Genomic DNA, 17,543 nt, shown 5'->3' on the forward strand with positions numbered 1-17,543 from the left:
TATTTCCTATCTCGCAACTGATCACCCATTTAGCTTACCGAAATCATCCGTTTACCCTTAACGATCCTATTTAAAATAGGACGACCCAATCAGCTAATTCACTAACTAGCAATCTTCTCGCTAAAACTAGTTATAACTAGTAGTCGCCACTCCTCGGATCACAACAATAACTTAGGATTTGATCTAGTACTAATACTAAATTCCAATAGTCTAAACTCTTACTATGCGCCTACGAGCCAAATCTCTACACAAGAATTCGAAATAATAATTGAAATTATGATCCACACAAATTCTCATTATGATGGATCATGAAAGGAAACAGAATACAAGTAATACTGCTTAATATGAGATTAAATAATGCAAGCATTACAAACAAACGAGCTGAAAATGAAAATTTAGATAAGTGAAAACAACTCACTCATAATTCAATTCTAGGGGTGAATGAATAATAATAGAGGCTTCATGAATAATGAATATGAGCCAACAAGATAGCAATTCTCGTGATCACTCATCCATGAGTACTGAAATCATGCCCCAAACAAGCAGCGCACAATTTAGAGCAATCGGTGTGACTTCAATCGAGAAAAGTACACGCAAGTCAATAATCAGGGAAAAACAACGGTCTCAAAGTAAAATCAGATGTCAGCCACAACATAAGTAGATCACTAAAAATAAAGACAAGGTGAATCTTACTCACATCAACATGTGGCTATATAACCGAAGAAAAATTTCAAGAAATGAAAAATATAAACAATATTTTACTAAGAAGTTCAACTAATGCCAAAGTGGCAGAATTCAACGCTGATTAATGTCATACGAATCCATCAATGCTCAAAGAAAGTGCAAAGAAATTTCGGGTACTCAAAAGAATATGTTGCAACGGATTTGAGCACAAAAGAAGGAAAAAGGAAATAACGATTAGAATAATAATTCGCATATGACTCCCTAATTCCAAAATCATATCTGCCCAAATAGCAAAAGAAACTCAAATTATCCATAATCATATAAACAGAGTACATATCCCAAGTATTTGCACGGCTTCGATTCATAAACTTAACTGACAAAACATGCATCTATAAATTTTTAAGCAAACTATTCACTTAGTTTTATCATATCCATCCATAAGAGAATAAATTACCACAAGGATAGATCAAATAATTCCTCCTAATAAGCAAGTTTAATATTTTCGACAAATTCCTACAATCTCACCAAATATTGTTATCACCACCTAAAACTCAAACAACATCCACGTTCTGTCCAAAACTGGAAGGAATATTAGTACACCAACTCCGTTTAACTTGAAACTGCATGTTATAAAAATAAACATTTGAATGGTACACTTTAAAATACTAAAACAAATTTTTAAACGAAAATAAGCACTAAACTACGCACTTAAACAAATTAAACATCTAGTTTTAAAAATATTCTAAAAAGGATGACATCAAAACATTTAAAGTATTCATTCAAGTATGACTAACATATAAAATTCTTTAAAAACTTACATACTTTGAGGCGAGACTTCTCGAGTTTCTTGCAACCGGCAGTAGGCACAACCCAAACCAGAACCATGCTCTGATACCAACGGAAACAACCTTGACTCAACTTTTAAATTAAACTAAATAAAATACGGATTTTTCAAAAAATTTCGGCATGACCTCTCTATTTATATTACAACCCACCTGTCATAGACAGCAGTCGAAATAAAACAACCAAAAATACTAAATAATTCAGACCGAGAAACGAACGAAGACCAGAGAAGAAGATACGACAATTCAACCATTAAAAGAATTAACACTTTGATATTTTCATGCCCTAAGACAATCAATGAATCTTTAAATTTACATTAATCCAAGAAACCACTAGTAGAAAAGTCGCAAAAGACTTCGGTTATTAACTGAAGTCATAGATAGATAATTACCGAAGTAGTGTAACATGAAGTAATAGGTACTATTTTACTTCGCGTTATAACCGAAGTCGTATCCCTTAAATTACCGAAGTCTTTGGTCGGTTCATGGAGCCAAAACCGGTTTAGGATTGGGCCGATGCCGAAGTAAAAACATATCTTTTACTTCGGCAATTTCATTAATTAACGAAGTAAAAGAAAGTCGTTTACTTCGTTAATTTCATAAATTCTTGAAGTAAAACATATGTTTGTACTTCGTCGATTAATGAAATTGCCGAAGTAAAAGATATGCTTATACTTCGGCAATGACAGTAATTGACGTAGTAAAAGAAAGTTTTTTACTTCGGCAATTTTACTAATCGACAAAGCAAAATAATGTCTTTTACTTCGTTAATTACACTAATTGACGAAGTAAAAGACATTATTTTGCTTCGTCGATTAGTGAAATTGCCGAAGTAACCTATGTTACACTACATTAAAATTTAGATACAATAATTACACAATAAAAATATATTTTTGAAACTTAAAATAGACTGATAAGGTTCATAAATTATTCAACTCAAAACAACAAACATCCATAAATTTACAAGTATATCTACCAAAATAACCCAAAAATAGGCATGTATCCACAAGTATTTTCACAAAACTAAAAGTGTATCTATTTAGACAAAACAAAGTATTATCCCAACGTGCATGACACATTTAAGCACCTACATAGGAGTCGATGAATTCACTTCATTCACTTCTAACTTCATCAAATTGATCTTGGATCTTGGCTGTAATATTGGTTCTTAATGGATCCTGCAAACTAAAGTGTAAAAAAAGATAGCTCAATGTCAATAGTAATATCATCATCTTCAAGAAACAAGTAAACATGCATTGTTTTTTTGGTTAAGTCACTAAGCAAACCAACAGATGCAGTCATGCCAGCCGCAGATGTCTCAGCCTGAGAACAATATTTTTTCTCCCAAGTTGGCTTAGATCGAAAACAAACAGTAAAACAAAAATGACAAATGATTACCACCTCATGCCTGTCAGAATTCGGCAGGGTAAAACTTGAGGTTTCAGAAGTTTGCCTAGTGCAAATCAATTTTTTGGGTTTTAGTTTCATGAATCAAGATATAATCATGCAATTAATATTCACGTGTAGTTCCTAAACAAGTCTAAAATTTGTTTAAGAGTTAATAGCCCTACCTAAACACCAAAATCATCAAGTAAAACATCAAGGTATTGAGAGAGCTTACACTCATATATAGTTCACATCTTGCTTTATTTGAAGGTTTTTGTATAGCCGAGAAATAATCCGATAAGCATCACTTTTAAATTCTCTGCATCACTTGATATCAAGAAGATGAAATGTATCCTATATAATTATTTTACTCACTATAATTGTATGAAATGTGATGTGCTAAATAGTAGTTTACAAACACACAAGAATTTGATGTATGCAAATATAAAAATATGTAATGAAATATACCCTTGATCTGCTGCATACCATCAGATATTTTGACAACAACTTCATTTTTTATTGTCTCTTCTCATTTCTAAATGCAGCTACTGTTTCAGGATTTGATTGATTTTTTGACTTCTTCCCCACTGTATGACAAAGATTAGAAACAACACCATGGATGATCAACTACCGAAAAAAATTATGAGAAACATGACTCCAGGCTAAGGACACTCTCAGGTGACAAGAAAGAGCACGAAACAATGTACAAAACAGAAAATAAAAACAAAAACAGATGCATTCAATACACCACCAAGTGTACATCAAATCATTACTTTTATCCAAAATAGGCAGTAAAATCAAAGATAATGGTAGAATATGAACCATAAGCTGACGAGTGCACTAGATCATACATGGTGCACTTTTCGCCTCCAAGTTGTTGTACATTTGAATTGTCGTTCAGAGTGTCAGCTAGATCCAATTCAAAGGGCTCATCTGGGTATAAATTCTTACAAATTTCTTCTGATGTCTTGATCAAAGTTCCTCCCACAGTAGAAACAACATTAGAATTGTCCAGAATTCTCCCATAGAACTTCTCACAGTCAGATTTGTGCAAGACCTGGAACATTGAGATCACTAATTAATTTACAATTAATCAGTTGATCTACTGTAGAGTCGAATAAAATAAAAGCAAACTACAAAACTAAAGTACACAAGCATACTGGATTTACCCTGTGGCAATGCCAAATCCATTCGCAGTCTAATGGAACCACCAATGATGGGCCTTCACACAGTGGAGATTCAGAATGTTTTGCCAGCAAAGGAAGCCAACAAGTATTATACCTGAAGGGTTATAAATTAGACAAATTAAATGGGAAGTATAACAACAACATCATGTGTTTCAATGTACTGAGTACAATACCGAAAACCACTGCATAAACTAAAAATATTAGAATCCAGATTTATGGCATCAAGAATACGCAAAAAAATCAATCAAAGATTAAACAATAGTTGGATCACAATATTACTATCATTTGTTGCATTCTATGTCGAATGTCTCAATCGATTATTAAAAATTCCAGAAAACTGGAACATAAAAATTGTCAGTGTCAGCAATTTCGGAACAAAAGGCTTGCCTGATAATGGCCCTTTTGAGACCCCGCCCTTCATAAAGCCAACACTTTCTATCCACGGCCGTAAGAAACCGGAGCTGACCTTTTGCCGCAGATACAAGATCTACGCTAATTTCAATGCTCTGCGCTGCTTTCCACTCCATCTCCATTCCTTAACATTTCACCCACAAAATCCAGCTCTTATGAAGCATGGACTACTGATTTGCATTGCACCTCTTTAGTTAACAGACAAACTTAAAAATACAAATACACTTTACACTATAGTGATCGAAAAGAAGAAGTAACATATTAATAGCTAGCCAAGAAAATGAATAAGAACACAGAGATCATCATAAAGTTAAATGAACTGAAGTGAAATCAAATAAGAACTCAGCAGACCACCACAAAATCTTTCGACCAATAATATTCATTAACTTAACTTAAAATTACCAAATATGATTGATCATAACACGTGTCAACTTGCTTTAAATCACTAGAACTGCAACAGAAATAGTATTTTTAATAGAATATATTGAATTGAGAGAAAATTTGTTACGAGACGATCTTAAAAGCGGAATCCAATCCAACAGATATGGGATAAAACATCCCCTAACTTAGCAGCAAATTACGTTTGAACCCTATTTGACCAGGGTCATCCTCAGCCTCAATCCAACCAACACACACGCTTGCTTTTGGCTCAAAAAAGGAATCGCATCTCAGCACACACAAGCAAAGCAAAGAAAAGAATATCGTTGTCAAAACAATATATATATACACACACACACACAAAGGCAGCCGCAGAGCCAGCTGATAAAGAAGTGAGGGGTTGGTGGTGTATGGCGATGTCGGGGCAGAGCAACTACGATCCGTCGTACAAGATCTTGCTCATCGGAGACTCCGCGGTCGGCAAGAAATTGGAAACCATCAAAGGAGACAAAGCAAACAAAAATATCACAAAGAATTCTTAGTAATTACTAAATTATAAACTCAATAATGCAAATAAATTTATCAAATCAAATATATGTACTCTTCAAACTCCTTAAACTCGAAACCCACAAGCTGGAATAGAGCAGGCCGCTATACTTACCCAAAAATTCCAAATCGCTGCTGGAAATCATTGAAAAGGGTTGGGTAGGTTTGAAACTCTCGTAAGCTTGAACACCAACATCTCACGACCCGAATCCCTGAGAATCGATCTGAAATCAGTCATAAATTGGAAGCACTAACTTACGCTTAGAAATAAAAGTACACATTGAGAATACCAAAAAAATCAGCTAGAATCAAAGCGCATTCGCACGCTGAGAAACATTACTGCAATTTAATAGCAGTAAGTTGCTCAAAATTTAATGCATAAACATTGGCATAAATGTACCTTCCATCTGTTACAATGCCTAAATGTGAATGTACCATTTCTTTTGGCATATCAAACCTTCCTCCCCAAGTGTTATCAGTGAAATTATAAATGTCGACATGAGAATGCACCTGAAAGTAAAAGAAAGAAAATCATCAAATACGATAGTTTTATGTTTTCACTCAATTAAGCATTTAGAAAACCAAAAGAAAGGAATTGAATGAAGCAAGTGTACATAGAACTCTTTTTAAAATAATAAGTCGGTTCTCTTTTATAACTCTGCCATGGTCAGTACAAGCCCAGGTAAGCTGCAAGGCCAATGTACAATATATGCAAATGTTTTTATGTATGAATCCATCAGAATATTGTGCTAATGCAAAACTAATTCAGTTTCCACGGAGTTATAACATCATATAAAACCATAAACTGATGCAACAAAGTTTACATATATGGCTATCCACAAGTGTTAAATATATTATATAACAAAATATATATCATAAGAGTATTCAAGATATCAAACAAGAGTCATTGTGACGTCCGGGGCTGAAGAGGCAGGGAGTGATCGCCGGTGCCAAGAGGTTGCACGGACAATGAGCGGCTCCTGGTAGGCTTCTAGGCGGAGGGAGACATGAATGAACCGATCCCATGCCGGAATGAAACGGATTCTGAGACTGTGTAGGTATGGGACTACATGGTTGAGGAGGGCTTAAAAGATTTCATATGTACTATTCATATCAAGAAGGTGCATCTTTTTTTCGGAAGCTCATCACATAAGAACTCCAAAGTTAAGCGTGCTTGACTTGGAGCAATTTTAGGATGGGTGACCCCCTGGGAAGTTTTCCAGGGTGCGTGTGAGTGAGGACATAAGCATGCTGAAAAGACCCGTCTTGATACAGTGGGATGTTACAAATGGTATCAGATCCGACCTCTCTTAGTACGGTATGGTTCGGGGACGAACCAAGCGGAAGCTGGTGGGCATGTGACGCCCGGGGCTGAAGAGGCAGGGAGTGATCGCCGGTGCCAAGAGGTTGCACGGACAATGAGCGGCTCCTGGTAGGCTTCTAGGCGGAGGGAGACATGAATGAACCGATCCCATGCCGGAATGAGAGGGATTCTGAGACTGTGTAGGTATGGGACTACATGGTTGAGGAGGGCTTAAAAGATTTCATATGTACTATTCATATCAAGAAGGTGCATCTTCTTTTCGGAAGCTCATCACATAAGAACTCCAAAGTTAAGCGTGCTTGACTTGGGGCAATTTTAGGATGGGTGCGTGTGAGTGAGGATATAAGCACGCTGAAAAGACCCGTCTTGATACAGTGGGATGTTACAGTCATAACCCTACATTTCACGCCAAATATCAAGCCGCGTACAACCCATAAAAAAAACCCCAATTTCAGACAGAACACATGAGCATCAAGCACACACTTTTCTGGCTTCATACCTTTTCCACAAAACAAATTCAAGACAGAAACCGATTAACAAATACTTACCTCTGGATCATCTAAAAGCCTAAGCGGAGTCCCGTCGGTGCCGAGGAGATCTTTGACAGCTTCATTGCAAATCTCCATTGCCAAAAACTACTGAGGTGTTGTAACATTGGAAAATAAAACCAGAGCTTCACCGGCAAAAAGAACAAACAAAATCGCTTGGGTGTCCAGTGTACTCCACCATTTGATCAAGCCTCACATAGAGAATCTCTTAGGTTTTAGCTTAGAACCCAAGATAAACATGGAGGAGAAAAAAAAAACATGGAAATCAGCTGGAATCAAAGAAATAAAAATGAGGGCAGACAGAATATTTATACATATATATTTTCCTCAAGAACTACTTACGGAAAGCCCACATCGCAGCATCCTTCTAAACTAAAACTCGAACAAATCATGCACAAGACAATGAACCTGTGGGTTAGTTGCTTCAAATAAAATTGGTGATGCCATGGAAAAGACCCCTTCACAACCATGAACAAAAGAATCAAAAGATCCATCTTCTATTAAGTTGGCTTCGAACAAATGTAATCTCTCCTCAGCTCCCTCGAGTTCTTTCAAGTGGGCTACCTTATTTTGTTGTAGTGTGGCACCATGAGCAGCACAATCTCCAAAATTGTCTCCGACCTTTAATATAACAAATGATGTGAGCAGTCAATATATGCTAACTAGTGACTTGATACGATATCACTAGTGGTACATTCAACATCTTTGCAATAAAGAGAGCTCCAAACACCTACAAAAGATGCCAAATACGTCAATGAATAAAAAACCCAAAAAAACCTACAAAAAAAATTACAAAGAACTCCCTGCTCTCCTTCTTTTTGCTGCTATAATAGGCATCAAAGAATTCTATGTTCTCCTTCTCTAGCTCTTTCCAGACTGATTTTACATTTTTTAAGAAAATAATAAAATAAAAAATCCAAAAAACCCCTTAAAACATTTCTTCAAAATATTGAATCTTTGAGCCATTAATCGATTATTTATTATATAATATTTGATGATCAAGTGTAACCTGTGGAAGTAATGACAGGCTTGACATCTGAATGTTTGGAGAAGGCTTCCATGCATTCTTCTATGCTAATCTTAAATAGTATACACTCTTCTATCAAGTGTTGCACATGCTTAATATATCTATATATATACATATACTTCATTAATACAACATACACAAAAAATTCGTTCTATTAACATTTTTTATCATGTGCAAGTTTGGATCAAATATCTCAATAATCTGAGTTAACAAAAAAGCTATAAAAATTCATATATTTCAATCATTTCATCCTTATATTTGAGATAGATCAAACATAGATAGGAATACAAAGTATATATATATAGAACTCTGATAAGATTAATTAAACCAAGTGAAATTAAAGTACTTTACCATGTGGATGTATTGATCAAAAGAATCCGATCCCATGATTAATTTGTGTTATTTAATTATTTTTGAATAAAAATATATGATCAAATGTTTTGAATAAAAATATACGAAATCGTATGCACTCATTTCATTCCTGGTACAAATTGAAAAAGTCATGCTCTTGGTTACGAAGAAAGTAGGATAACTGAATACATAAAAGCATGAAGTAGCTGAAAACTTTTCGAAGGTAACACCAAAGCCACATAGATAACTACAGCAAATAATATGCCCAAAGTTGCACAGCTCAGACTTTAGAAAACCATGGTAAGGTGACTAAAACCAGATCATGAAAATTATAATCTATGAATGTGAACACATAAAAGTAATTTTGAGTCTTTCATTATAATCAAGTACAATTAAAGAATCGAGGAAAATAAATATCTATAAAAGCTAAGCAATTATAAAAAAATAAAGCAAACAAAAATAGTGCATAATGCAGTAAATTAGCCTGATTCTATGTACTAATTTTTTATTTTTTCCAGAAAAAATATTTTATATTTTAAATATTAGTACGGTTTCATCACATTCGACTTTGAATTGAACACAATCCTCAAAAGCATAGTATTCAAAACTCATCCATGACCTGATCTTCTATGTTTCTACTTTGTTCTATGTCATATAAACATTTTCGAATCAAATTATTCAAGGGAAACTCCCACTGGACTCAAACAGTAATGTTGAATCACAATCGATACAATAAAAGCCATATTTTTCGACTCATGTAACCAGCAATTACCAATATTCATAAGAAATAGTATACATATCAGCAAAAATCACATCATAAGAACCACATTATCCTTTCAAAAAAAGGGAACCAAATTATCAACAATAAATCATAATCTCATCAAACCTTAGTTAAAAATTAAAAAAATAGATGTACGTACAGATATCAACCAAGCAGTTTCTTCTACACTAAACTGCAACCTAACAACACATGACTCTTATCTCTTTCTGCAACACATCTACCCCATGTGCCCAAAATGGCTTATTCGCCTGCCCAGCAGGAATGTAGTCCTCAATTCCCAAACTGACCCTTATCTCTTTCTGCATTCCTAGAGGATGCCTCAAGGCTACAGCTCCACCGTGAATGTAAACTTTTTCCTACAAAATATTTTATTACTAACCAAACGGGCTAACATTTTGTAAAGAATGAATTTAGGTGAGCAAAATACCGAGAAGCTTCAGATTAGCTTTGAATTCAGTCCATTTGTTAAATCAAAGTGACACATATATTTGCAGTAAACGTGAAATTCTTTGAATATAATTAAAGAGAATATCAGCATGTTACCCCCATTTTACTTGCAACCAATGAAAATAACACTAAAAGCGGAGCGCAGTTCACGACTTGAAGAGGAAAAACCCGAGCAAACCAGACTTTTCCCCCTTCTCGTTCTCAAAAATTTCTTAAAAATAAGGAAAAAAATCTCTTCGACATTCCAGAATTTACCAATTTTAAAAAAAATAAAATTATCAATTGAAAATTTATCAGAAACGAGCGACTACAAGATGGAGATCTAAACACTAGGGATCGGGATCGGGATTCGGGCATTTGGAGGTTTTTTTTACGGTAGCAGAGACAAAGTTAGAAAGAAATGAAAATGAAAGGGAGAGTAAAGTACTGGGTTCCGATTTATGTTTTTACTTCAGATCTTTTCAATTTAATATTTTTTAAAAATCATATTACTTCATCAAATATAATATGCCAAAGTAAAAGTTTGCTTAAAATTATTAGTGAAACCCGTGTTTTTTAAACTCCGAAGTAAAAGGTGCGTGTTTACTTCGCTAATATTATTACCGAAGTTGATGGTTATATATTACTTCGTAATTATTGAATGCCGAAATAAAATTGACGAAGTAAAAGCCCACAATTCTACTAGTGAACAGAATGAAAGACTATGAAATGTTAAATTAAACTTTTGCGGAAGACTAGCATAGGTCGGAGGGAATGTGCCGTGCCCGCAGCGCAGTCCGCTCGATAGTCTTGCCCCTCAATCTCTAAGAAATATTCCTCACCTGAAAATAATAAGTGTTGTTAGTCTAAAAGACTCAGCAAGAATATGGGGGGATAACGAGTACTACGTAAATACAAACACATGCTGATTAAAAATAGTTGATACTAAAAATATCTCTGTTTTGTGCCCTTACTTTAAACAAGTAAATGAACTTTAAAATAAATGAGAGAACATGAATGAAACATATGCATGGCTAAGTCACGTATAATCAATGAAACTGCATAAACTGTATCTGAATCTGTAACTGTGAACTTAGATCCTTGATTGTGACTCTGTGATTGCGATCATGATCATGGCTATAGTGCACAATGCCGCAAGGAGGTCGAGATGAAACCCAACCCGTACTTGCCCTATTGGTAAGGAAGACCAGAATAGCTCCGGCCCCACACAAACACATGCTAAGGTAAGGAAACCCATAATGATTTGGTAAGGGAGGCCAAAACGTCTTTTAGCCCCACACGAACACATGAATATGTAGTCACAACCATCTCACTTCGTTCAAAATGTACTTCTTTCCTTTATTGAATATAAAACTTAGCATGCATATGTAAATATGACGTAGATGTAAATGTTTGATCGATAATCATGCAAATGACTCACACATGGATGACCGAGATGGTTATTTAGGGAGCAACTCAAAGGATGAAAATCTAAACCATAACTTGCGCTTGGCCAATTCGAGTGGTTTGCCCGTAAAACTTGTAACATACTCGATTCTTATTCAAAAAGGATTCCGCTTGAAACCACGACTCCGTGACACTTAGAACTAAACAAGGAAGTTATCCTCGAGGTATTATCCCTATCCAATCATTCTATAAAAATTCTTTTCCGGACAGCAATCTCCTTAAATTTCCAGAATCTGCACCTAGCCATTTAAGTGCCTAGAACTCGACCCAAAACTTAACCGAATTGATTCTCGCCTTTACCATTGTATTCCTAACTTCCTAGGCTAGTTTCAGACCCAAGCCCATGGCAAAAACCTGCTTTGAACTCAACCTTAACCACCACTTAACGGGCAGCTCAAACACTTCCAAAATTCTGCTCAAACCTTGCCTTTTACCCTCAACCAAAAACTTAACTATGTGACTCCCAAGTTCCAAGCCTCTAAGCTAGGGTCAAGACCCGCATTTAGGCTCATTTCCAACACCTAGAACCCGCCCATAACCTGCTTAAACGCAGCTCCAACATGGCAGCCTCCAAACACCTCAAACCGAGCCCAACCATTCCCCCTCATTCAAAGTGCCTCAATGCCAATCCCACGAGCTAACTTCTCCCAACCCAAACACTACCATGTGAGCTACATTCTCACCCATGGTAGCCACTATCCACCATCCAAGCAACGCAAACAATCACACAGATTTTCAAATCAACAAGCTGGAAAAAGATTTTGGAAATTTAAAAAAAAATTCATGGCATCAATGCATTCCCCATTACAAATTCATAACTCATTTTAATTCCTTAACCATAAAAATAATGCGAATATTGCTCATCACAACCTGGAAAAAAAAAAAGCACCATGGCCGAAGCCTTCAAGAACAGGGCACGGCACTGGGGAATTTTTGAATCACAAGGGAATGCATAACACCATTCAAACTATAACACATTCAACCCTAAACAATAATCACAATGGGAACATTTCTCAAACACCTACAATGCAAAAACATTCCACGGCCGAAAATCTCATGAAACGGGGCACTCGTTCCTTTATTTTATTATTATTTTTGTTTTTTTTTTTTTAAAACGTGAGGTTCATATATATAAATTCAAAACACAACATATACATCTACAAGGTGAGAAAGGAACCATATTCTTGCCTTAGCTTGAAGAAATCGAAGGAAAAGAAATGAACAGCCGAGAACGAGCTGGTGCAAGCTGGGAGTGAGCTGGAACGAAGGAACTTGCGAAGCTCGAGTCTCGATCGGAAAGGCGGCTCACGACGGTGTAGGCTGCAATCGGGAAGAACAAGAAAGGAAATGGCCTAACTCGAGAAGAACAAAGGAAATGGGAGAGAATGAATGTCTGTATCGGCCTTAAGCTTGGAGAAGGGGGAAAAGTTTTTGGGCCGATGAAATGGGCTGGGAAAGATAGGGGTTGACAGATGCATATTTGGCCTGGTGAGAATTCTTTTTGGGCCGGGTCAACACATAAGGTTAATCAGGTAGGAAATATAATACATAAAATATAATATGCAGTATTTTATATGGCGCGAATAAAAGTGTTAGACCCCCAATTCCCGCAAATACTCAATGTTTGAAAATTCAAGAATAAATACTTAAATTTTATTCGCCGGGTTTGAAAATACTAGTTAACTTAAAATATTTGAGCAACTATACTTTAAAGGAATTTAAAGCAATAAGATTCAAGAAATTAAAATCAATACTTAAATATTTTGATGTCACAGCGATAAATAAAATATTTAAATAATAAACAGAGTATTAAAATAATTTAAAGTAACCGCTAAACTTATGATATTTAAAATAAATAAATTGGACACTCAAATATATTTAAACAAATAAACTACACAGTTAAAATCATTTAAAAGAATAAGTTAAAGAAATAAAATCATTTAAATATGCAAGCTTAAACCTTTAAAATATTAAAACAATTAAAGTGCATAATAAAAATTATTTTGACAAATAAACTTAAACAATTAAAACATTAATTAAATAGTTAGTACAATAAAATCTGAATAAATAATAAAAATACTTTATTAGCACATAATTCAAATAAAGAATTTAAATCAAATAAACCTAAAAATAATAATCCTAATATTTATTTAATTTAATGCATGCGATTTAATAAATTGGATTTTTAGGCGTCACACTGTTCGTTCCCTTCACACAACATGATCGATTTTTCTCATATCTCTTTTTTAAGTTTTGCACATTTTATCTTGCTAGAAGTGTTGCCCAATGTTTTGTATAAAATATCCTCAGCCACATTGTCTAAGTTGGCTTTCTTTTTATCTTATGCATTCCACTCACTCCTGGGATTTTCAATAGTTTGAGAGGATCCTCCACTTACTGCTACACATGTATTGAATTTTGTGATCATAATTGGTCTGTCGATTATGACATACCATATGTCATCATCCTGAGCTGCAAGATGCGCTTGCATTAAAATTTTACAATCACCAAAATCTTCTTCGGAAAACATAGAGATTTTACAGAATTATGTCATTTTGAGTATATGTTCAAAAGCAAGAAAGGACCTCGCTCTGATATCAATTAAAAGGATCGGGTAGTGTTTAGAAGGGGGGTTGAGTAAACACTACCTACAAAATTTTATTCAACAAATAAATTCAGTGGGTTGAAAACTGAACTCTGGCTTTGTTGACTGTCAGTATCAGTTAACCAACAAAATATGTGCTAAAAAAGTCGGCTGATAGAACAAATAAAAAACTTTGATGGTTCTAGTAAGTTATTTGAACCAAGAGACACATCATATAATGGAATGACTTGTCCTTGTTGATAAAAAAACTTAAATATGAGAAACATCAAATTTTAAAAACACAAATTCTCAGTTTTATCATTCTCTATATTCATCTTGTTTCTTATTCATATTTTCTCCAAAGAGTGTTAATCAATAGAATCCAAATATCTCTACATTGGTATGGTATTTGTCCACTTTGGGTGTAACCATCATGGTTTTGCTTTTGGATTTCACCCAAAAGGTTTCATACCAATGGAGATATCATTTCTTATATTAATCCATGATCTTTATCCTGATATTCCAATGTGGAACTTTGGTTGATTACCCAACAATCCTCACCTCAAACGAAGTCTCACAATTTTTCACATGGTCCGGGCATCCCCTCAATCCGTCCTCCAATCGAGAATACTCATCTTCAATGTATTGAATTGCACGCCTTACATGAATTACTGGGAGCATCACCCCTCGAGAGCTTATCACAAATCTTACCGGGAGCCCTCACCTTCTTCTTTTAAGTATTCCGAGGGTTCCTCCCAAATGGCTCGATCTAGACCATGACTTGTTCCAATAGACGACGCCATTTGTTAATCAATGAAATCCGAATATCTTCACATTGGTATGATATTGTTCACTTTGGGTGTAATACTTATGATTTTGCTTTTGGACTTCACCCAGACTCATACCAATGGAGATATCATTTTATAAATTAACACATGATTTTTATCTTGATCTCCCAATATTGTAAGACTTTGATTGAATACCTAACAAAGAGAGTTTACTTTATTTTATGGTTAAGATAAGAAACTTGTGATTTACTGTGATGTTATCACAAATTGAATTTGTTGTATCTTGGAAGAAGATTTACAAATACCGAAAGTATCAAGAGCGAGACAAAATCTTCTTAATGATATATTGTTCAACACTGGCCGCCTCAACTTGTTGAATCATTTATGTTTTCTGTCATATTCAAGTTTTTCCTACACCGTTTAACAATTATATATACTAGCGGTAACGCACACGCATTGCGTGTGTAACATAATAAATAAATATTATGTATTGTGTGTATATTAATATAACATTTATTTTTAAAGTGTTTGAATTTAATATGATATGCATTTTTTGTAATTTGACATTTTTATGGGTTTTTTTTCTTTCCAATTTGAGGTTTTGACATACCAAGAGAATAACTAAGATATTTTTGCTTAATGTAGTAATAGTAAATATATGCACACGATGCGTGCATATAAATTAAATTTTTGTCATGTATAACATACTTTTATATGAAATGTAATAAGAATTGAGTAATTTTATGTTTTTTTTTATTAATTTTTGATTATTTATTTTATTTAATAAGAATTATGATATTTTGGAGACAAAAATGGTATGATTTTAACCTACCAAAAATAGTTACTATGTAGGTTTCAAACTTAATAATATAGAAGAGATATATTGTATTTATATTTCCTTTCTTTCATTCAAGCTATATTTCATTATATATTGTTAACATACAATGATAAGAAAAAAATTTATGTATGTTCACACAATGTGTCCGTTTAAGACTAGTACTATATGAATATCATATCGTTGTTGCAACATATGGATCATTCTAAATTAAATTTATTCAAATATTATTAAATAAATGAGTATGTGTCACTGCGTAAGCCAGTTGGTGGATAAATGGACAAATAACTGAATAAGTACAAAACAAATTTATTGTCGACTAAGCATGGAAAATTAGAGAGTTTAAAGATCTTGCTTTGGCAGCAATTAGGAAAGGGCAACGAAAATTTGGTTATAAAATTATATATTTGATAAACTAATATAAAAATGAAAAATATTGTGGGGGAAAAGTTTGTATACAGAAATTTCAAACGTTTTTTATATAACATATATATATTTTTTGGGCATTTGCTTAATGTCGGCAGATAATATATTTTAATCAATATTTAATTTCAAAGATGCTTCCAAACAATCAACGATTAATACGCATCATCTGCCGTAATTTTCTGATTTCGTGAATGACGCCGTTATGTTTGCATTGTATGATAATTAATTAGAATGTTAGTTAGCCGTAATTTTTTAATACGCTCACAAAATTATTGTTGTTATTATTATTTTTAGGACTAAAAACCCATCGCCACGATCATTCGAACTTGTACTAGTTAAATTTTGATTATGTGCTACGCATGCAACACAATTACTATTATTATTCGAGTTATTTGCACCAACCACCCCTGTAAAATATTGAAAATGCACAATTCTCCCCTGTGAAATTTTAATAAGCATCTTCGACCTTAACCTTTTAAAAAATTAGCACACTCGCCCCTATGAGTGATTGTTGCGCACGCGCCCTTCATGCGACTGAGCAAAGTTTTTGATATTTTTTTTGCACCAAATACCCCTGTGAAATATTAAAAATGCATATTTGACCCCTGTGAAAATAATTTTTAAATCTATTCAACTCATAATACACAATTTTTAATAAAATACAATTATAAATATTTAGAAAACATTTTTTTGTTTTATTAATTTTTATTTTTTATTTTAAATGTATTATAATTAATTAATTATTTTCTAAAAAAGTATATTTTATTAAATTCACTTCGTATTTCCAACTTTTCCATTAAACATACATTCATAAACAAGTATTTAAATAATTTCAAGTACCAAAATATTGAACTAAACCGATAAGTTCAAATATATTGTTTTTTCGATTTAGGACTATATATTATTGAACAAAAATTTAAATTTTTCGAGAATATGCATTGCACAATTTGAAATAAATAATAATAAAATAACATGATTATATAATTCTAAATCGAAAAAGTAACATTCATGAACTTTATCATTTGGTTCAATATTTTGGTATTTTTAGATATTTAAATCCTTATTTATGAATCATGTTTAATGAAGAAGTTGAAAACAAGAAGTGATTTGATAAAATAATGATAACGAGATAAAGTAATAATTTTTTTAAAAAATAAATTAATTATAAATTAAAAATTAAAAATAAAAATAAATAAAATTAAAAATATTTGGTACTTATCATTCACTTATCATTTTGATTTAATATTTTGGTACTTTTATGTATTTAAATCTCGTTTATGAATGCATTTTTAATAGAGAAGTTGGAAACAAGAAGAAAATTTAATAAAATAATGATAACAAGATAAAATAATAATATTTTTTAGAAAACAATTATATAATCATAATAAATTTAAAATTAAAAATAAAATAATGAAACAAAAAATGTTTGCCAAATATTTTATAATTAGATTTTAATAAAAATTGTGTATTATGGGTTAATATATTTAAAAATTATTTTCACAGGGGTCAAATATGCATTTTTAATATTTCACAGGGGTATTTGGTGCAAAAA

General features: G+C 33.3%; 1 protein-coding gene across 28 annotated transcripts; it reads right to left on the minus strand.

The window, feature by feature from the left end:
• Positions 1-2,443: 2,443 nt before the first annotated feature.
• Positions 2,444-12,734, minus strand: LOC140892275 (glycine-rich domain-containing protein 1-like). 28 transcript variants are annotated; one of them, XR_012152782.1, is made up of 10 exons: positions 12,547-12,734; positions 9,605-10,733; positions 7,307-8,036; positions 5,835-5,944; positions 5,550-5,646; positions 4,487-4,677; positions 4,073-4,193; positions 3,735-3,969; positions 3,148-3,499; positions 2,444-2,711 (listed from the first exon to the last, which is right to left on the minus strand). XR_012152782.1 is itself a non-coding variant. In XM_073301116.1 (8 exons), the coding sequence occupies exons 4-7, from the start codon at positions 4,630-4,632 to the stop codon at positions 3,429-3,431; spliced, it is 573 nt and encodes a 190-aa protein (XP_073157217.1). In that variant the 5' UTR covers positions 4,633-5,944; positions 7,307-8,036; positions 9,605-10,733; positions 12,547-12,734; the 3' UTR covers positions 2,444-2,711; positions 3,381-3,428. The 28 variants fall into 28 exon arrangements, 1 of the variants encoding a protein (XP_073157217.1); XR_012152778.1 differs by having other exon boundaries at positions 4,487-4,680; XR_012152777.1 differs by having other exon boundaries at positions 4,487-5,357.
• Positions 12,735-17,543: the final 4,809 nt, after the last annotated feature.

This window comes from Henckelia pumila, chromosome 3 (assembly GCF_033568475.1).
Source record: "Henckelia pumila isolate YLH828 chromosome 3, ASM3356847v2, whole genome shotgun sequence".
Classification (NCBI taxonomy): Eukaryota; Viridiplantae; Streptophyta; class Magnoliopsida; order Lamiales; family Gesneriaceae; genus Henckelia; species Henckelia pumila.